Source organism: Watersipora subatra, chromosome 2 (assembly GCF_963576615.1).
Source record: "Watersipora subatra chromosome 2, tzWatSuba1.1, whole genome shotgun sequence".
In the NCBI taxonomy this organism is placed as follows: Eukaryota; Metazoa; Bryozoa; class Gymnolaemata; order Cheilostomatida; family Watersiporidae; genus Watersipora; species Watersipora subatra.
The window spans coordinates 68,666,531-68,684,452 of record NC_088709.1 but is presented as its reverse complement, the minus strand read 5'-3'; the positions used below and the strand labels follow the sequence as shown (position 1 = coordinate 68,684,452).

The 17,922-nt window shown below is 35.1% G+C and overlaps 2 protein-coding genes across 2 annotated transcripts in view; both read right to left on the bottom strand.

Annotated features, from left to right (window-relative positions):
- The window catches only part of LOC137387047 (gastrula zinc finger protein XlCGF57.1-like), a 210,073-nt gene that overhangs the window by 111,065 nt on the left and 81,086 nt on the right, over window positions 1-17,922 (bottom strand). The gene's annotated exons all lie outside the window — the stretch shown is intronic.
- Window positions 1-17,922, bottom strand: part of LOC137387031 (zinc finger protein 431-like) — a 33,858-nt gene that overhangs the window by 8,758 nt on the left and 7,178 nt on the right. Inside the window, exons 2-5 of the mRNA XM_068073313.1 lie at window positions 17,249-17,352; window positions 11,274-11,460; window positions 9,905-9,978; window positions 4,573-4,773 (exon numbers count right to left, since the gene is read on the bottom strand). Of these exons, the coding sequence (XP_067929414.1) occupies window positions 4,573-4,773; window positions 9,905-9,978; window positions 11,274-11,460; window positions 17,249-17,305 (519 nt within the window). The 5' untranslated portion in view covers window positions 17,306-17,352. The remainder of the gene's footprint in view (window positions 1-4,572; window positions 4,774-9,904; window positions 9,979-11,273; window positions 11,461-17,248; window positions 17,353-17,922) is intronic.

Sequence of the window (17,922 nt, the reverse complement as noted above, 5' to 3'; positions counted from 1 at the left end):
CATGAGCAAAATATATAGGTTGCGATGGTGACAGAAATTAACGACATAACATGAACACACATTAGCATGAACAATACTTAAATGACAGGCAGCTTTTACACCAACTGAAAATGACTTTGCAGTTATAAAATACATGGCTTATGATCACACTAAAATATGTAGGTTGAGATGGTGACAGAAATGAACGACATAACTGAATATAACTTAGACTAAGTGAGGTGGAGATAACTCAGCTTATTCATTTCAATATTTTGTACATTTATGTTTAATCTTTACTGACCACTTCACATTCACCTCTTGGGTTGATTGTAAGTCAAGGTCACAATGTAGGCTACTACCAATCAATTTTTAACAAATTGGTAAATTAATTTGTTTTTTTTAATTTCAACATGTTTTAAAATTAGGGAACTTACCAAGTTTTTCCACTATCATGAAAATGCAGTACAGTAGAAACTCTACGTACAAAAGTCAACGCATACGAAATTTTCAAAAATTCATGTTACAAGACATTCTTTTGTAGAATTATTTGTTGGGCTCAGTTTAAAAGTGGCGCATCTGAGCTGCTCTGCTATCGGCTGATACCTAGCAACTTCCTGCCATCACGCTGGCAAACAATGGCCTTCACTAGGTTTCAATTGCTAGCAAAATTCAGAAAAAAACCTGGTTAAATTAGGGCCATGTAAGAGTACAGTGACCAAAGCCGGAAACAAAAACAAATGGGCCATTTTATAACATCTCTAATGGAGGGACAACGACATTGACAAAATAAACTTTCCCTTTCGGTAGCTCTAAAAATTGATGGTTGAATCAATATGCCATTAGAAAGAAGGCAACCTTTCCTACAAGGTGATGGCAATAATTTTATAACTTAACTCATTGACACCCAGGCGCGAGTTAACTCGCCTATTTATAACGTTGCTAAGCATCCAACGCGAGTTAACTCGCGTCTGAAATCTACCGACTCTTTGCATCGTTATTTTCGAATTATCAAAAATAGTTTCTGAATAGTTAGAAAGAAAAATTTCTGGCCAATCAGAGGAACTTTAAATAATGCCTCTATGACGTCCCTGGCAAAATCTATACCCAAATTAGTACACCCATATCAATATCTACCAAAACCGGAAATCACCCTGCCGACTCGAAATTCTATCGTTCGCGATAATTTTTTTTCAACTCCAAAAGTAAATATGCAGATTCAGAAGTGGTAAGACATTGAAATACTGCATAAATTAAATTAAAACATTATTTTTAATGTTTCAAAGTTTTTATCAACTTTTAATTTGGACAAATTGAATCGTTATGCTCAAATAAAAATGCAATCTTCAGGCTGCCAGCCACAGTCAGACTAACGTTATCCTTCAGTTTCGACAGGATCATATTGATTCTTAGAGCTGTCTACAAATTCTGAAAAGTAAAGAACACGGTTGGTGAACATATTTTTATTATTTGAAACATTTTTATGACGTTTTAGTTGAGTTATAATGGCATATAGATTTGCTATGCTTTTGTTTGAAGGATGATACTCATGAGGAAAAGTTAGAGTTTCATGATTTTCATGTTCTTGACTAACTGCATATGTATCAATAATACTCATAACTATGTATTGTGTGTAATAAATAAGTAATTTCACTCAATTTTGTATATTTTCCAACTTGTGGCGCAAATCTAACTTTGTTTTAGCAAATGACAATTTTTTCAAAATTGGAGATTTCCTGAAACTACCTTCTTTGAGGCACGAATTTACATACAAGAGATATGAGTTGTTTATAGTAATATAATATAATTTGAAAGAAGAGACTTGGCTGGTTCTTGTGAAATTTGAATGAGTAAATTATCTCAGGTCTGTCTCCTGTAGTAGTAATTTGAATTACGGCAACTTCCAGAAAAATTAGCGGTATCTGGGGCTAATCGCCTAGAAATTAGTCGGGTGCGAATGAGTTACGACAAGGTAACCTTTTTAAGCTCAAGTCAAAGCACAAGTCTCACCTAAAATGGCAAATAGCTCAAATTCTGATCAGTTTTATACCTGTAACCAGATTCTGGATTGTGTTTCTAGAGGAATTACATATTTTATAATAAAATTAGCAAACCAATTCATATTCAAATTATATTATGCATTACAATACCAAATTAATTTGTCAGATACACATATTCATTTAACTATATACATCATAGATATATATATATATATGATGTTGGTCTGTGGTCATTCATCGGTCCAACAGTAGCGATTGAAATCTAAGAATGAAAAACATGCTCCGCACTGGATTTGATCTCACGAAGATTGCAACCACAAGTTTGTAGACACGCGCCTAACCACAAGGCTAAGTCGCTCTTACCATTCTTTATATATACTGTATACCCCTTTTGCGATTGCATGCGCTAAACTATTAATTAATACAGCGCGCCCACAGGTTACCATGCTACTGTTACATGACATTTTCGCCTTACTCTATGAAACACACTGTTTTTTCGTCCTCGCCATACTAGCACGAATTTCTTTTTCATCAGACTATATCAACAGAATTTTCTCTCGAAATTATACTTTGGCAGCTGCTGTACTGATTGCAACAAAAATGTTGATACGTTATTCACGAAAATCTCTCCTGCCACGCCTAAAAGAGATATACGATGCTTGCTATCTCAATTCAGCGTTATTCGTTGTAAGTTATGGCGAAAACAAATGAGTGATAAGACTTTAGCCTAAGAAAAAGTTGAAGTTTAGTAAAATGTGTCGCGGTCACAGAAACCATAGTTGAGTCGCAAATCACGAATCTGAGTTATCCGACTTTGAAGTTGCACCAACTGAATTTATAATATTCGTAACAATTTTTGTAACACGTGCATCTGGACTAATCAAAGAGTGGTCTTTCTGAATCTGAAGCCAGCTTAGCCAGTATAAGTCTTTAACCCTTAGAGAAACCCCTTCAAAACTGTTGCTATGCTAAACAGGAAGTACTGAAAAATAGTGTCTGATAAATCTAAGGTAAGTCCTGCATGTAGTACGTTGTAATGTTACATTTTCTTACAAAGCAAAACCATTAAATACACTAAATTTACCGTAAGTAACTATAGCTCATTGGGTTAATATATAGTTTTGTTACTAAGTTTTAAAATATACCAAACGTACATAAAGTTTTGATGATTTTACTAGGGGTTGTTTACATTAGGTAATTACTATGGGTTTCCATGCCATGCTATACGATATTTTCGCCTTACCATGCCAACACTGAAACAAATTAAAACCATCTGATTGTATGCTAAATAAATTTGCATTGTAATTGTAGCAAAACAGACTTTGGTTAGCCATTACTTGCTAATTAATTCACATTTACACACCTTTACAGTTGTTTTATGTTTTCTCTTAATATATTTCAACAAATCACGGTTTTTGTGATATTAAACTTAAAAGTTACTGTTGTTTAAAAAAGCTGTCTAACCTTAACAGTTGTTTAAAAATGTATGAAAACCTTTACAGTTGTTTTATGTTTTCTCCCAACTTATCTGAATTACACACAAAACTTTTCTCATGATATAAAGATTGAAAGTTAGTATGATAACCATTGTTCTATGTCAGAATAATGTTCTGTGGAAAGTCTGTACTACGCGGACAACGTCAGGCGTTCAGCTAGTATATTTCTATACAAAGATTTTTTTAAATACGAATATTTTATACATACATATATATATATGATATGTATATTATGATATATATGATATTATATATATGATATATATATATATATATAATATTTATATGATGACAAAATAAAGCAAATTTATGCCACATCAGGCAGTGCAAGAAGTCTCTCAATTATTTTACAAAATCAAATTACATTTTAATGCCTAACTTAGCTGTAACTATTGCTTGTCAATTTAATTAGCAATGCAACCACTCGCGTAAACTTATTTGACAATTTAATGCATAAGGCATTTGGAGTGAAAATTAGTTGCTTAATTTATGTAACATTAACTGCAATTATTGTAGAATCTCTAATCAAACACCACCTCTATTTAAATGCGACTTCTATTTGAGTGCCACTAAGGACGAAGGGTGGAAAAATAGAGCGCCATAGCATCTAATTAGAGGTTTTACAGCACTTTCAAAGTAAATTTGATAATTCAATGGATAATTTAGTTTCTATAGAAATTAAATAGTTCAATTAGTTGGCGGTTGAGAATTGGAGCTAGGTAAGGGAAGCCATTGTTCATATATATAATTCCAACTCTCAGCTGTAGGTTTCTATTGTTTGTTTCTATTCTTGTGAGACGGAAAGTTTAAGGAAATGCATCCACATACAGTATTCTAATGAATATCGCCACCAGCCACTATGTTGTTATATCTGTTGACTGTTTAGCAGCAGCCCTAGGATTGTTAAACAAGCTTCAAAACATACACTTTATCCACAAACCCAAACTAGAAACTGATTGCAGATAACTGGTTGCATAGATTATACAAGTTCAATACCATCCCAACTGTCAGGTAATTTACTCACTTGGAGCTAGTAGCTAAAAGCATCACGGCGTCCTATGTCATGTTTTAAAAATATAAGCGTGCTCAGGGATACTAACCCGCCAACCATAGCCAGACACTTCCTCCTTCTGAATACCCGTACACATTTGCTGCACTCCTTCATAGGGACCAAACCGAGAGAACTTGGGTATTTTTATATCAGTCCACACTCCTTTACCAGCACCTTTAATTTTGGAGTCGGACAATGAGAGTCCTTGAGGGAGTGTCTTTTTAGCTCTGTCCGGTTCACCAACTCTTACCTTAAACAATAATAATGAGCAAGTGCTGTGTTAGGTCACACAAATCAATCTTAATTAATCCTAGCAAGCTTTACCTGCTAAAAATATTTTATCGGTATACAAGTGATGTTTAGCTTCAACAAATTAAGCTTGTGCTTTAGTAGAAATGATTGAAGGAATGTGTCTAGAATTCTTAGTTTTGACAAATTCGCCTAGTGTAGATAAGGTTCCAAGTTTAAATTAGTCATCATTCAACTTTTAAATGTTATTGATCTCATTCATCTCGGATGTTAACCATAATTTTTAGATTTGTACACCGCACACTTGGACCAAAATTTCCACGGATACATCGGCTTCCGGTAGGGAAAGAGTTAACACTGCAACAAATGAAACCCATTTAAATATTTTATATATATATAATTTCATTAATCCTTATTTAAATAAACATTTAAATAAGGAATAGAATATATGACAAGACTCATACTAAGCAAAAGATCTAAAAAGTCTAAAATTCTAATAATTTTCAAATGAGACAACATACCATAAAACCTCTAATCAAACGCCACCTCTAATTGATTGCCACCTCCAATTGACCGATACCCTGAGAGATCGGTTGAAAAATAGACCGCCACCTCCATTTGACCGCCACTGACATTATTTGATCTTTACGGGCCCATAATATCAGCTGATCAGTAGAAAATGTCCACAAAATCGTATTAATAATGAATCGCATATATAAATAACAATTAACTCTCTTGTTGTCCAATTCCGAAGATTTTCATTTTTATTAGAACTTTGAAAGCAACAAGGCTATGGTAGCTCTCTGTCTAACGCGGTCTTTTTACTTCGATGTAGCCTGCATATATAAAAAAACGGATTAAATTTACAATGGTAGATAAACTTTTAGAGCAACGCTATAAAAATAATTACTGTCTCAGGCTAATAGTGGTTACTTGTTTAACGCTGTGCTGATACTTCGAACGGTATAAAAAGTATAAAAAAACGGTTTTAATTTACGATGGGAGAACTTTGAAAGCAATGCCATAGAAATAACAACTAACTGTCTCAGGTTATTAGTAGTTTTTTTGTTTAACATGGTCCTAATTCTTTGAAAGACATGCGTATGGAAACCGGTTCGCAAGTTTTGGACCAAAGGATACGTTTATTGTGAGCAAAACCTTTACACGTTGCATTTGTGCTAAACGTAGCGCGTGAAAGTTTTGCTCTGCTAAAAATTGTTTGGACACTAACACTGACTATTTCAGCTGTTCAGAAAAAGAGTTGAAACTAGAAGACATTTTGGAAGGTATTAGACAACTAGAGGATGTTCGTTCCATCCAAAGCAACAATCAGAAACCAGCTATCCGAGCAAACGATAGAAATACTTTTGTTTAAAAGATGTTAATTTTTGTCTCTGCTGGTAATATAAATACGGTACGTTTATGTCATTTGTTCATGAATATATATTTGTATCATTTAATAGATTGTTGTTGTATACCTTATAAATATGCAGATTTAAAGCTTGTTATTTAATAGCATCCTTGCGGCCATCTTAACACGGCTTACAATAGATCGATGATCATATCTCCACTTCTACTACACATAAAAAGCTAGTTTTGGCTCCAAAGTGTAGCAAACATATCGGTGAGTGCATTGAGCTACTATTCAACAATGTTCAATACAGATAAAACAAAGATACGTCTTCAAATTTAGATTGAAATAAAAATTGAAAATGCCAACAAAATGCAAAGAAGGACATTGGCTATAATATCATTGCCAGTCAATTGCAAGCGATAGATATCAGCTGATAGAGATATTTCTCGGTTTCTCGATGCACATTCATTAAGAGATGTTTGACCGGTTAGAGGTGAATTAGCATATTTATTGCATCCAAAAGATTAATATTACCAAAAATAGAGCAAAATATAGAAACATTCGCTTCGCCCATATTAGGGCTAAATTTATTTTCCGAAAATCTGACGAGCCAGTTGAGAAATAGACCGCCAGCCTCTATTTGAACGCCGCCTCCAAGTGATCGCCACTATCGAGGAAAGGTTGAAAAATAGAGTGACATGGCGTTCAATTAGAGGTTTTATGGAAACCGCCCAGTTGATGATGAAGTAGTCCTCTGTCAACTATATACCGCTTGATATATACATCAAGCATAAAAAACTAAAGATTTCCACATAATCCGCACCTTCGGCTACACTGATACAATGTACATAAATAAAATGATATAAAAATCCCCAGGATAGGTGACGAATATGAACAATTGTAATTATTTACTAATCTTTTGGTTTCATTTTGTCGTCAAATAAATATAGTTGCCCAATATTGTCACCGTTATGATCAGTCAGTTGCCATTCACAAGCATTCATGATATTAATAGTGACCATTGTGAAATGGCCCAAATTAGGTTTTATATTTAGATTTTGAGTATGAAAACTACACTGCACAGCTTTGCCAGCTGTCCCATCTTATTGGCCAGGTCAGTCAATGTGACAACGATGAAAGACTAAGTCATTTTATATTAAGGGTGACAAATATTAATCAAAAACTAGGAAAAAAAGGGACGTTGTTCGGGTGATTTCGGGTAAATTATATTCAACTTTAAGCATATATAACGACCCCTACCACTCTCAAAATTGGTCAAAATAGGTAATTTGAAATGTTTTATTTTCTATGGATCCATTTTTTGGGTTCGGTATTACCCTACACTGTAAAAACTCAAGGTTTGCTGAATCATAGTTTGTTATCCGTGATAGACGCATATCTGCAATAACAACCTATACCCAAAAACGCATACAGTCATACTTGAACTTACGAGCTTAATGCGTTCCGAGACTGAGCCCGTATGTCAATTTACTCGCATGTTGGTGCAATTCATTTATATATAGAACAATTAAATATATATTGATTGGTTTCCATACTCTAAAAAAGCAAATAAAACACTCAAAATAAGATATTGTAACAGAAAGAACATGTTGGTTATTGTCCTTACGTACTACATGCTTTCAAAAAGCAACAAATAAAAAATAATGCAAGGATATGTGATTAATTAAAATGTAAAATTAAATACATACAATAGCAGTTAACACTCGCATTTGCCAGGGAGGGAGATATAAGTTATCCTTCGTTACAATAGTTGTCCTTGATAAATTTGGATTTTACCAAAGTGTTAAAAGACAAACTTAAAGGCAAACCTAAAAGCAAACTTTCATTTTCAACTAAACGTAATTGAAATTTCTTCGGCGTTCATAGTTTGAAATTTGTCGCTGGTTAGCGAGAAATTTTTCCTTTTTTTTCGCTTTCACGACTAGCCGGCCGTTTTAAGATAAACCTATCTAAGGATGTTTGCCTTTGTCGTCCTTGCAACATGTAGCGATTAGGACGAACACAGGTGTCGTCACAAATGGTTAACGCACGACCACTAGCCAACTTGTCCGAATGTCTATTAAACAGTTTGGATAGATAGCGCCTGCCTTTTCACATAGCATCGTTTCAGTTATGCTGTCACCGGACAATTGTTTGTTCAATGCCATCAGCGGTCGTGAAGATGGCTGCACCGTTTAGAAACTATGGTTAGTCCTTTTGCGAACTAAATGCCCTGAATATAATCCTTCTGTTTGATAATTATGAATGTACAGTGCTGTAAGAAATTATGAGACCACCCAATAATTCTCGCCTTTGTTCAACTTTGCACCTCTGCTGGCACAATATTAATTCATTCATTTGCCACATATTGTACATCATTAGATGCAGAAATTTCTCCTTGTTCTAGTAAAGTAAATCAGGAGTCTTTCATTGTTTCTTTTACAGCATTGGTGATAGAATTAGTGTCATCAAGTTATCTCTTCAGTGTCCGACCAAATAGCTTGTTAGTGGTAAAACGTGATGTCATCACTATTTGTTGTGCATTCTGTAATCTCACAAAGTCAAATAGTTTGGCACCAAAAAAAATAAAAAATGAATAAAATAATAAAATGAATAAAAAAACGAAAATATCTTTTCGTTTTTTTATTCATATCAGTTGCATATGCCTTTCGGTTGAGATAAAAAATAAGTATGGACTGTTATGTGATGGAAATTTGCTTCATATTAATCAGTAGAAAATTCTGCATCTAATGGTATATGGTTTATGATAGTTTTTTGTAAAACTAAGTCAATAAATCATTGCTACCACCTTGTCTCTTAAAATGTGAGGTGGTCTCATAATTTCTGACGGCACTGTATTTCTGTCATATTGCCGAGCTAGCTGAATCACGCATACACATTTCACATATTTTTCAATATTTTTCCGTTTAATATCAACTGTTATCATTTGCTTATTCTTTGTATTATCTTTCATTTTACTGGCAAACCTTCGGTCTACGCGCAGTACTTTTAATTCACATAATTCTGCACAGAAAATCGTGCACAAAAAACACGGTATAACAGTATAACCTGAGCAGTTGAAAAATAAAGAGTGATGCTGTTCTCATAAAACACCTCCGGCATACTTGGCAACTGACTCAAGTGCTCGTATCTCAAACATGGCTCGTATGTTAGTGCTAAAACTTGCTTGAAAGCTGGCTCGTATCTCAAGTTTCTCGTACGTTGGAGCACTCGTAAGTTGAAGTATTACTGTATCTGCAATAACAACCTATACCCAAAAACCTAACACAGCAACGCCACCGCCCGGGAGAACTGTGTTAGCCCCAAACCCAGGCTAGCACAATCTTAACAGAGCTCGATCATTCAACCCCGCTCATATGATAGCCAAAAAAAACACGGTACAACAGTATAACCTGAGAGTTGAAAAATACAGAGTGATGCTGTTCTCATAAAACACCTCCGGCATACTTGGCAACTGACTCAAGTGCTCGTATCTCAAACATGGCTCGTATGTTAGTGCTAAAACTGGCTTGAAAGCTGGCTCGTATCTCAAGTTTCTCGTACGTTGGAGCACTCGTAAGTTGAAGTATTACTGTATCTGCAATAACAACCTATACCCAAAAACCTAACACGGCAACGCCACCGCCCGGGAGAACTGTGTTAGCCCCGAAACCCAAGCTAGCACAATCTTAACAGAGCTCGATCATTCAACCCCGCTCATATGATAGCCGTCGCTTATCCTTGTAGAGGGTTTATACCGTTGATACATAGCTATTACCTGAGTATCATAAATGGGCAGAAGAGGGTGTAAAATGGAATCACCAATAGTTTCTAGTTGACAATCTTCACAGTCTAAAATATAAAAATGTTAAAATGGGTTAAAAACAAATGTGGAACAAGCTTGTGTGCTGCGCAATTCCAAGTAAAGCGTTTCTACATTCAGATGACTATTTGAGGAAACAGCAAAAAAGTACTTACTATAGAAGTCTCACAGTAAATCACCATTCTTAGCATATGAATGAAAAATCCTATCATTATCTGAGTATTATTATTATCAAGAGTTCTATTACCATACTTTTCGGGCTATTGGCTGCTACTTTTTTCTGATGATTTGAGCCCTGTGGCTTATATAAGGATCCGGCTATTCTGTGACTTTTTTTACCGCTAAGGTGCATTAACAAGAATCTCTGGTTAGTGCACTTCTAGCGGTGAAAGAAAATACAAAACAATGCCTAACGGTACTGTTCCGTTAGGCACTAGGTTAAAAAGCAAAGGTTAATACGAAAAAGCGCCGTTAGACACTGTCCTGTTTTAAACAGCAAAGTTGCTGCCGCATTAAAAAGCACCGTCCTGAGTTCTGCGGCCTATACGCAGGTGAGGCATATGTATTGTTTTATTATCTTTTTTCGGAAAATAAAGCAGACTAGGTGTGCGGTCTATAAGGGTGCGGTTTATAGTCCAAAAAGTAGGTAGATTTTTCTTGAATCCTTTTTCGTTGTCAGTTTTAATTTAACAATTTAAATAATATCAGTACAAATATCATCCGCTTCGATATCCAGTTCTGTGCCACACTTTCTTGGCGATATTTTATTTTTCGTTACAATCATCTTAATGTTGTTCAGGGGTATAAATAGAATTCGGGAAACCTTGTCACCTGAAAAAATGAGAGCCTTACATATGTCCCAACCTCGGCTAATATACTATATGATAACATTCCAAGAATAGTGATTCACAATTTAAATTGTCGATAACTGGTTAAAATATTTAGGCTAGATGGTTTAGATCTGGTTTCAATAATGATATTGTTTCAGTAAACAGTCCTAACATTTTAGTATTTTTTGCATTTGAGCTAGTTACTTGTATAACTGTTAAATAACCTTTTTACGGATAAATAATTACTACAGAAATATCAGCAATGACAGAGATCACCTGATTTTTGATTTCATGTATTAACAGCTAGTAGCTTGAAAGCAACATATCAGGTACATGAGAGGCCTGAATAATTAAAATATTTTAGAAGACTTTCCCATAATGGTTACTAAGTTCGTATAAATGAATTAATTTAACCAGCCCAAAAAAAAGTCATTTTAGAAAGGCAAATTTCAAATTATGTAGACAATCTATCATAGAGATTCTGTGAGACTCACAACTTTTTGGCTTGGCTTTACGTTTCGATGATGTTTTTCTTTTCTTGCTATTTTTGTGTGGCTTGAAATCCTCATCACTCTCATCTGATACATCAGAATGACAATCAAAGTTGTTAGAATCAAAAATTTCATCCGCTTCAAGCTTTATGTCCACGTTCAAGGTTGCAAGGGAATCAATGTCATCAACCTAAAATAGTTGAGAAGTCACTTATGCTTTATTCTCCTTTTTTAAACAGAGGGCATACTGTCAGAGATCTACTTATGATGGCTTAAGAACACAAAACTTCCAACGTAAGTAAAGACTCCTTAAGATAGTCAGGTAACATGGGTAGTTAAGGCGAATCCCTACTCATGTAGTCATTAAGCTCTTTGATAGATCTGCATGCAGTACCGCCTAATGAACAACGATTTTTCCTTTGACAAAGAGAGAACAGAACATGTTGTATGATTGAGGTTGTGAGACACCTGGCTACATGAAAGGTCATAGCAGTTGTGAGAAATAAATAAAGTTATGGGACTTAGCAAAAGAAGTACATAAGCAGCGGGAAAGGAGACATGGCCCTTCCTACACATAGTGCTACAAGTGGACTTATATTATGCCATAATCTTTTAAAGGATATGCTTCAATACAATGCAACATACAGACTATCTTAACATTTCACATTTAACAAAAAGTATAACAGCTTAGTCTGGGGTGCAAATTCCTACTAATACTGCTGCAATTCATTCCTTAGCTGAGCCTAATTATTTGCACTATTTTTAAATCAACTGTTGCCTTAGTATACAGTGTGTGGTGCAACATGATACCAAAATCTTACAAAAGTCTTCATATTCTAGTCTTAGAATTGACTTGAAATATTAACATTATCTCATGACCAAACACGAGCGAAGCGATTGTTTGGGAGATTTATGATAAATGCATATGTGCATACAACTCACAAAAATTATTCATCAACGGCCATCGCAAACCCTTGTACCAAAATCCCATCAACAAATTTAACTATTTTTCAATGGAGTCGTTTAAGTATAATAACGATACAAAACACATACCGTACAGGATGAAAATATTCGTTGGTCATAAAAATTCGCGATTTCGCGAACAGACAACTCCGCGAATTATAAAATTCCGTGAATAATTAGTTCTATTTTTAATCACAAGGGAGAATAACTACTGCATCAAATTAAAAACTAGCCGCTAGGTTGGTTTTTAATATAAATACTAAACGTAGTTGAGTTTCAAAACATTCTTAAAATCATTGCCTGGGCTTTGAGCTAACACCATTGCAAATGCATCACATTTCTTTACAAAAGTATTCAAGGTTGTCACACGATATGCAGAATGGCGTCATCGCAGAAATAGCCACTAGGCAGAAGTACTAAACGTAGCCGAGTTCCAAAACTTCTTTAAAATCATCGCTGGGCTTCGAGTTTTATTGCCATTGCATCAAACTTTACAAAATTATTCAAGGTTTTCACAAGTTATTCGGCATGGCTTCGTCATCGCAAAAAATCTCTCCGAGTCTTTTTACATTGAAATCAACTCCATCAATCTCTATTACCGAAGTTGAAGACGATTATGATCTGGACATTATGGTATGTATTTGTTTTGCAGTGCAGATACGTTTTTTCTATAATCAACTGCATTAGTTAATTCGTTTGTTTAAAAACCGATCGCTTTCATTAAATACTTCAGGTATTGTTTTTGTACTTTCTTAACACTTATTAATTTTTTTTTCTTTTTTGTGTTTGCTGCAGATTGAGAATGAAACAACCTACTCCGATTACGGAAACTAGAGACAAGTAGTGATATTCACCGTGGCAGAAATATTGGCAGAGAAGCAACCAGTCAACCTAGAAGCAAAGCAACCAGGCAGAAAAGCAACCAGTCAACCCCTTCATCGACAACAAGTCCTTGATATCGCTGCAGCAAACATGATTAAATTATATATTTGATTCCATGTATAGATATATTATAATTTATTACAAACTAGAGTGTACAAATACAATGTTTTACAAACAAATACAATTTTACAAACGATGAATGGAGTAAATATTAACAGTTTAGTCTATATGGCGGTTGTCTAAAGCAATCAAATTAAACTGACACTCTTGATAAGTGAATACTAGTGTGTAATGGTGCTCTCTGATTAGTTATTGTGGTAATAGCAGCTCTATATCGCTGTCACTGTCTTGAGTAGATGTTAAAGGCGATTCTCTCGCTACTACATAGCTGGTAAGGAAGTTATCATCAGAACTCTCCTCGTGGCTTACTATTGCAAAGTTCTGCCGGTTAGCCAAAGATTCGTGCTCGTAAAGGCGTTTTTGTTCCTTTTTTAAACAGATATATTCTCTTCGTAAGTAGCTGCAGTCTTTTCTACCTCAATTTCCGGACCTCCCTGAATAATTGGTGATCTTTTAAGAATGACATATACCACCCTTGCAGTCAATGTGCTCGCGTGTATGATGAAAAATATCTCTCTCACACTAAAACAAATAATGAAGCGGTAAGGATGGAAAAAATAAATATTGCGTTCTACCGAAGAACCAAAGTAAAATTCAAATAATTAAGTAAATGGTTTTGAGAAAAAACTCATTACTTACCACAAATTGTTGGTTCATCAAAGGCCTCCAAATCTATGAATATTCGTTAAAACCTCTGAACGCAACAAAGAATTTATAGCTTAGCCTGATCTACCCGTAGTTGTAAGCTAAATAGAAAACAAAACGCGCAATGCGCGTAGCCGCGCATGCGTAAGGTTAACTCCATTGCTAGACGTAATAGAGTTAACTTTTCCTAGAGAGTGGCAGTTTTTAGCCGCGAATAAATTCATCCGCGAATATGCATTAAAAGACAATTTTCGCGAAATATAACTCCGCGAATAAATTCATCCTGTACGGTATAAACCCATTTAAATACATGTATGTTACCAAGTTGTTATTATTTGTATAAAACTTCCTAAACCTTACCCATCTGATCGGATTATAGATAAATAAAGAGATTAATTCGGTCTAAAATCGTTATAAAAACTTGACAAGCCTTATTTTTATCAAAAATAAGATCGGCAAACGAAACACCAAGCGACAGAAAATAGAACCATTAAGTCGTGCGCATTTTACAAAAAAACGTGCACATTTCACCAGTCTATAGCAGTGCCTAATTGCCAAAGGTTTTTGTAATTAACGTAGAAGTACTGAAAAGTATTTGTTTCTTTTTGCCGATTTCAAAGTACTGCACTTTTCGGACTATAAACCGCACCGCTATATAAGCTGCATCTGCTTTATTTTCCAAAAAGCAATGATAAAACAATGTATGCTAATTACACAGGTAGTCATCTGTAAAGCCATTTGATAACATATAAAATAAAATCATAAAATGAAAGATATAATATTTACCTTAATACTACACATCCAGGAAATTGCTAAATAGTATGTGATTCTCCTGTTTAATTCTTGATTACAAGTGTATGCGATAGATATTGGTGTAATGATGAAACTTAATACAGATAAAAGAAAGTATCAGCATCAAAAAATGAGAGTGAAAAACTACATGTTGTTGGCTCAAAGGCTGACAAAATAATGACTTTAAGCACACTTAATCAAACTATGGCACTGTGGCAAGTCAGACAGACCACACACGACCATAGACCACCCAAGATCAACTGGCATTCATTCTGGGCAGGAGCAGTGAATCATACAGGGTGACTAGATATTGCAGTGCGCTATTAAATTAGGAAATTTAACAGACAGCAGAGCTTTACACGCACCCTTTGTACTATGACCCTTTGTAAGGGTGCCACCCTTACAAAGGGTCATACCCTTACAAGCCCTTTGTAAGAGTCGGCTTGTAAGGGTATGACAAGCCCTTACAAGGCATTGCATGGGCCTTGTAAGGGCTTGACCCTTATCAGGCCCATAAGGGCCCTTAATTGTTGGCTTTTTCGAGAATCGGGTTTGTTGTTACGGATTTTACGTTTAAACTTTCTAAACATTAGACATCTTAAAATTTCCAAAGCATTTATATTTCTATTCCATTTATTTATTAGTTTTTCCTGTTTTTATCGACTGACATTGGTACTCGCAGCTTTAACAGGCGAACGGATTGTTAAACAGTCGAAAGTGCAGGGTGCCATAGACCGAGTTTTTGTTCCCACTACTTGACGAATCCGTGTATGAAAACCCAAACTCGTCAGTCAAGACCCGAACCCGCAAGACCGAATTACTCGATTATTCTATTACTCGATACTCGAAAGAAGACCAACCGGCGAGTTCAACGTGTTTTATTACCCGTGCTCAGCACTATACAGTACAAACTGTATGAAGTTGTTACCTTTGAGACAGACGTATAACATTAACTTTGACTTTAACTTAAATGAACTTAGCTCACTGAATACACCCTCAAAGCTAAGTTATAGTTCTACTGAAGTATTAAACTTCATCATTATAAACCAGCCCAGACCACTATTAAATGCGAAAGTATCTTTTGGACATACAGCAGATGTTCCTATAATGTTCGCCTCCTATAACGTGAAATCCACATGACACAAAGAACTTATGTATATTATTTGCTTCGGTCCACATAAAAAATTTCATAAGGTAAAGTTAGCAGAAGTTCACAGATTCGATTTGAACAACGCACGTCTTGTGGCTGGCCTTTAAAATATTGCTTTCTATTTTGCGGCTTTTTGTGAGAAAACGACGTATATGGTTGTCTATTATATATGTTAACCCTAACATTCTACTTTGCCGTGAGAAATCGTCAGAAGTGTCGATAAAGCACAGATAATAAGAGAGGTTGCTGCTCAATTATTCGGTGTATGTGGTTAGAGTGTCTCTCGATCTGATTGTCACTACTTTAAGGATCATTGAAAGTCATCTTCAATAATAAACTTGAACCCTTTTGACGAATACTATAACGTAAATCCCTATCAAGTAAATGTTCCTGGAACGGATTGCTTACGTTGCAATACTATTGGTATATGTATAAAAGTAGTATTACAGCGTAATACTACTTTTATACAGTAGTATTATGTTGTAATACTAATCATAATACTAACAATAGTATTACAGTGTAATACACGTATTTTATTACACGTAAGCCATACAGTGTACACATACTATGTATTACACGATAATACATAGTATGTGTACACTGTATTACAGCATAATACCCTATTGTATTACACATATGTTGTAAAGTGTCTGTACGTTGTACAATGTACACGTATTAAATATTAAACTATGAGAAGCTATGTCTGCTGGATTGCTCGATTGAATTCCGCCGGAACATAATTCCATTATTTGGGTTCAGTTGTCTTCCTAATTTCACTTACCCTGTTGGCAACAGACATAATTTTCTGACATCATTGGATATGTATTCCAGCACTATTGGAGAATTACTCCAGAAAGTTTCTTCGTTATACTAAGCTTAAGTTCCTTCTTTAGCACATTATTCCTCGGGCATGTGTGAGTTGAATCAGATAAAATTTTTGGCTAGTGTGAAAAAGGATCCAACCAAACTGGATATGGAAATCTAGACAAAAATGAATAAAAAAGGCCCATACATGGCCATACACACCCATACACACCCATACACATGCGCCCATACACACACTTGTGTATGTGCGCTTGGGTATGGGCGTGTGTGTGCACACACGTGTGTGAGTGCACATGCGCATGATGTACCTTAACATAGAAGTTGATTTTGCTAATTGGAATTGGAAGTTACTCAAGTATAATGCTCTCTTAATACATGAAGTCGAGCATTATACTTGTATCTCAAGGTTCAATTTTACTGTATTTTACACGAATTATGAATTTAACCGTGAGTCGGAAAGCACAATTAAAATCCTGCAGCCAATCATGCAGCTGCTCTAACAGTGTGTGACCACTTGTAAACTGGCGTTGTTTTGGCTGAAATATGACTACTTTATAAGCGAAAGTAAGTTGTCATAGTGGTAAACTTTGTCCATACATACCAATATATCTGTCTCTAACACCTTGTCAGGGTTTTCACCAGCTGCTGTCAATTCCATCTGGAGGTTATTGGCTGGTGGTTGGAATCGTTGTACTTGCTTTCTGTCTAATTACACAGTAAGATGCATGACGATTTGAACATAAAACTTCACCTTGAAGAATGAAAACACCTAAATGCCTGTAAATACAAATTGAATTTGTTTGTTCAAGGGTTGAAGACTTGGCACAATTAGAGGCAAATGTAGTGATAATTAAGATAAATTGATCAAATTGTTAAGAATTCTGTGAAGGCTAAAAAAAACACCTAATGAAATAAAATACACATTTAACTAAACAGTCACATTTTAAGGATTTAAAAAATACAGCAGGTTGAAACCATAAAAAACTATTGTTTTGAACATGAATCAATTTATTCAATTTCAACATCTTTAACTATCCTAGGACACTTATGTATTCGTGTCATCTAACTTTCGCATTTTCCCGGAGTCATCCTCTCGCGAAAGTTTTATGAGCGAAACTAAACTATCATAACGAACGAGCGAAAACGCGAAGTTAAATGGCTTTATTCATTGATAACCACAATAAAATCGTCATAACAGAAATACAGGTAATTGTCATGTGTGTTTGGCTCATTGGGAAATTTCTGGTAAACTCATTATATAGCTAATACACCGAC